General features: G+C 46.9%; 1 protein-coding gene across 1 annotated transcript; it reads left to right on the forward strand.

Moving 5' to 3' along the window:
* Positions 1-289: 289 nt before the first annotated feature.
* POU3F4 (POU class 3 homeobox 4) lies at positions 290-3,628 on the forward strand. The gene has a single exon (XM_075940770.2). It carries the CDS (start codon positions 447-449, stop codon positions 1,530-1,532), a length of 1,086 nt encoding a protein of 361 aa, XP_075796885.1. The 5' UTR covers positions 290-446; the 3' UTR covers positions 1,533-3,628.
* Positions 3,629-4,939: the final 1,311 nt, after the last annotated feature.

Genomic DNA, 4,939 nt, shown 5'->3' on the forward strand with positions numbered 1-4,939 from the left:
ATTGTCAGTCTTGGGTGCTGGCATTTAACCTCTGGTTTTTGCTGTACCTGGAATTAATTACTACAAATTTAAACCGTGCCCAGCCTGCCCCCTCCCCTCTCGTGAGATCTTAGACACAAATCTTGGCATGCAGGGAAGAAAGAGTTAAACAAATGAACCGTGGACAGCCAGCCAGCAGCAACCAATGGAGCCTAAAGATTGATTCACTTCCTGCTTCAGACTCACTTTAACTCCTGGGTTTCACAAACCTAATTTGGACTGAGCGACCTGCCTCTTCACCCCTCATTGGCGCAGCCACGGCTTCCCGGCAGACGAAATGTTGCCATTGGCCAGCAGAGCTGCCAATAACTCCGTGGTTGCTGATTTGGCTCCCTTGCCTGGTAGATGTCAAAGGCTGAAGCTGCTCCCTTTGCCACATTATAACTAGTAGGGGATCTACACCAGCCATGGCCACAGCTGCCTCTAATCCCTACAGCATTCTCAGTTCCAGCTCCTTAGTCCATGCAGACTCTGCGGGCATGCAGCAAGGGAGCCCTTTCCGAAACCCTCAGAAACTTCTCCAAAGTGATTACTTACAGGGCGTTCCTAGCAATGGGCATCCCCTCGGACACCACTGGGTGACCAGCCTCAGCGATGGGACTCCCTGGTCCTCCACGCTAGCCACGAGCCCTCTCGACCAGCAAGACGTGAAGCCAGGAAGAGAAGACCTCCAGCTTGGCGCAATCATCCATCACAGGTCGCCTCATGTGTCTCACCACTCGCCCCATACAAATCATCCCAACGCGTGGGGAGCCAGTCCTGCCCATAACTCATCGATAACCTCCAGCGGGCAGCCTATTAATGTCTACTCCCAGCCTGGCTTCACAGTCAGTGGCATGTTGGACCATGGGGGGCTTACACCACCTCCAGCCTCCGCCACTACCCAAAGCTTGCACCCGGTGCTGAGGGACAGCGCCGACCACGGGGATATCGGCTCCCATCACTGTCAGGATCACTCGGACGAGGAGACGCCGACATCCGACGAGTTGGAACAGTTTGCAAAGCAGTTCAAACAAAGGCGGATCAAGTTGGGATTCACTCAGGCAGACGTGGGGCTCGCGCTGGGGACTCTCTATGGCAATGTCTTCTCCCAGACCACTATCTGCAGGTTCGAAGCGCTGCAGCTCAGCTTTAAGAACATGTGCAAACTGAAACCGCTGCTAAACAAGTGGCTGGAGGAGGCAGATTCTTCCACGGGCAGCCCGACCAGCATTGATAAAATAGCAGCCCAAGGCAGGAAACGAAAGAAGAGAACCTCGATAGAGGTGAGTGTCAAAGGGGTGTTGGAAACTCATTTTCTTAAATGTCCCAAACCGGCAGCCCAAGAGATCTCCTCCTTGGCAGACAGCCTGCAGCTAGAGAAAGAAGTGGTGCGTGTCTGGTTTTGTAACAGAAGACAAAAAGAGAAAAGAATGACTCCGCCAGGGGAGCAGCAGCAGCATGAGGTTTATTCTCATAACGTGAAAACAGACACATCCTGCCATGATCTTTGACTATAGGGCTCGGCTCGCAGACAGGACTGGGAACAGCGCGGATTTTCTAAGAGGGGTTTAACTTATGCTTAAAGAGGAAACAAAAAAAATACACAAATAATCGAAGACTTAGAGCATGGGGCTTCCTGCTCTTCCGCCTAGGCAATATTTTCTCTCAAACCTTTTCGCTGATCAGTACATATTGTTTACTATCAAACAAGGTTTGTTTTCGGTCTCCACTAGGAAGAAAAAAAATAAAGACAGATGTGTGCCTATGAATAACCTTCCAGCGCCTTGGTTATATCAGCTGTATTTCAGGTGAATCTGTTTTACAATAGACTAGTTTTGCATTTTTAAAGACTTATATAGCGTTTTTTAAATGTCTGAGGTGTTTTACTACAAACTGTACACAATATTTGTGGCATAATTTGTACCGAATAGATCAGTCATCATTCCTTTCCCCCGCTCCCCCCTCCCCAATCGTGTATTGGGCACATCACTGCTACGGTAGTGGAGAGAAGGGATCGTTTCCTTTTCTCTTCTTCCTTCCCCAATTTCAATACTAGAGGAGGGGCCCTTTCTGCACCCCAAAGACAGGAAGTTGTGCCTCCTTTGACTGGAACACACAGCTGACTGCCCCCTTCCACAGTATGAAGAATACCAGACGGATTTGTTGGAGCTTTCCCTTCCACGGAATGGTCAAATTGTAATTCTGGAAAGGGGGAAAACACTATTCCCTGCTCCCCCCCCCTTTAGGGAGGAGGGGGGCAAAGAGATCTGAAATTAAGCATTGCAAATAAGACGTGTCCCTTCCTTTCTTTCTGAAGATGTGTTGGGTTTCTGACCAGCGGCAGGCTGCGAAGGTCTGTAGTAAAACACCTTTCTAATTCTGCGCTTTGGCTTCAGAAATCAGTTTCTCTGTATTTTTGTTTCAATACTAAAGAGGAATTCTGAGGTGTCTAGATGAATTTCGGGGAAATGCCCGCATTTGATTCATGCTGAGCTTATTTTCGTCTCACGGGGAAATGCTAGATTTGTTGAAAAGCTTTTTATTAAAAAATACAAATAAAAATAAATAAAAAGGCAAGCGAATACAAATGCTAAAGAGCGTAACCATTTTTTCTGGTATATGAAGGAGCTTTGCAGTCTCCTTCCCTTCTTCCCGACCTTCTATAGAGCTGTACTGTGTGTGTGTGTCCACAGATATGTAGTATGTATGTGTGTAAATATGTATATACATACTATATATGTGGGAGTGTATACAGACGTATGTGTATATCTCTCTATGCACACCCCATGGTAAATAACATATTATAAACACACACAGAACACAAATATTTATCCAGTCATACTTTATATTGTGTCTCCATAGACGTGGTGTACTCTGGGGTGGTTGTGTGCGTGTGTATAAAATATAGTGTTATTTATGTACGCGCTCACACAGATCGCTATCTGGAGACCCACACACAAATCCATACTACCTAAAGGCAAGCCGTCCTTACCTCCCCGGTTTTTGCTGGGCTCTGGGAGGGGAGCGGAACCTATTGGTAGCTAGCACGGAAGGCCCATGTTGCCCCTGCTTTTGCATCCTTTGAAACTGCAGCTAAATTGGCAAATTGCATTAGTGCGCTCCCAGCTCCCCGCCCCCAAGCATTAAGATTTTTATTTTACCATTTCTATTTTTCAAGTATTTTTCAGTACGCGCTAAAATCTCGACACTGAGGACCTGACTATTTCTGCCAACTTTATACCTGTACAGTTTTGTATATTAAACGTTTTTTGAAGTTATTAATTTAAAGACAGATCATTTAGTTTATTCATTTAGTAACTGATGTATAATAAACGCTATTTTTCATTAAAGGTTGCTTTTTCAACTATTTTATTCAAAATTGCCTATTGCCGTTGCCAACGATTATTTATTTTCAATAAATTCCGCGTTATGTTTAAAAAAAATGGTTTCAAAAAGCCGAAATGGGTGTAAAAATACACAATTCGCTGTAATGTTTGATCGTCGACCAGTTTTAGTCAAGGGGTTTATATGGACGCAATATTTTATTGTTGTAAAAGGAAAAAAAGGTTTAAATAAACATTTTTACAAAAAACGTCGCGTTACTTGCGTGCTGTATGAACTGGGACAATTACAATAAACCCTAGCTCCGGCCGGTGCCTTCGGCTCATTTGAGGCCCTATTTATTATGATGATTTATTTTTTTTATGTGGGGTTTAATAGCGATCCCGGTATTTCAGGGTCTCCAGCGTCTCGGATGAGAGTCCCTGAAAAGCCGAGCAGAGGCCCCAGGCCATAGGCACAAACCTATTAGCATCCCCCTGCACCCAGCTCAGCGGGTTTCTAGGAGCCACCCCCCCCCCCCCTTAATCTCCTTTCGGGAAGGTCTGGCTCGGTCTGTCGCGGCAGTGGCCGGCCGGAGGAGCGCGGGGCTCTCCGCAGGGCCGCTGACCGGCGGGGCAGTGCGCGGTTGGGTTAGGCTGCAATAGGGAGGCGCCGCTTTGCTCCTGCTGCAGCGCGCAGCGAGGCTAGCGCTGTAGGGTGGCGAGGCAGCGCGTTTCTGGACTCGGGTTGCGGCTTGAGGCATTTGTTTATGTTTGAAACACCAGCGCGCTGTGGTCTGGTCTTTCTCCTAGTCCTAGGGAAGAGGTCGCGGTAGCGAGCGGCACGCGGAGGGATGCCCAAGCGGAAGAAACTGACACCTCTGGAAAAATATTTCACCTGTTTTCTTGCCGCCTTACGCCCTCCTTATCCTCCCCCCACCAGGTAGACAACCTTGGCATTGCACTTGAGGTCTGTTCACATTTGGGAAGGGATGGCGTCGGATTCTGTAGCTGTGAAGTAGGCGTGTGGCTGGAAAGAGGAACCGAACGTAATCATGTTAAACGGGGATCTTTTCCCATGATCAACAGACATTTTCTGATCGTCTAGCGCGGTGCCATTGTACCCTGAATTAATACTGTGGCTACAGACCATTATGCGTTAGGCAGACACACTTTACACAACTGCATGTACACACGACACACACTGCACCTGCCTATTGTACGTGCAGCTTGGACACATCCAAGTCGAAAGGCTGATCGGTGGTTAGGTTTATAATAAATATCATAGTAGCATTTGGTTGCCGGTAAATCAGGGATCAATTATGTGAGTGGAGGCTCTTTCTTAAATTCATTTCATCCAGACATTGAACTGATTTTTATAAAATCATAACTATTCTGCTGGAAGGAAGGTGATGAATCTATTCCCCTCCCCTTGAAGAACAGTAGGAAATAGCATGAATAAAGTTTCTTTTGTTACATATTTCTTGCCACAGCTCCAGGTTCCCACCCTCCCTATTTCCCCTAGAAATCAAGGGAAAGAGATGCCTGGGACTTTGCACCTCTACAGATGGCCCTTGCCAGAGAGGCAGCTTTGGATT

The sequence above is a fragment of the Pelodiscus sinensis genome, chromosome 13 (assembly GCF_052426305.1).
Source record: "Pelodiscus sinensis isolate ZL-2025 chromosome 13, ASM5242630v1, whole genome shotgun sequence".
Classification (NCBI taxonomy): Eukaryota; Metazoa; Chordata; order Testudines; family Trionychidae; genus Pelodiscus; species Pelodiscus sinensis.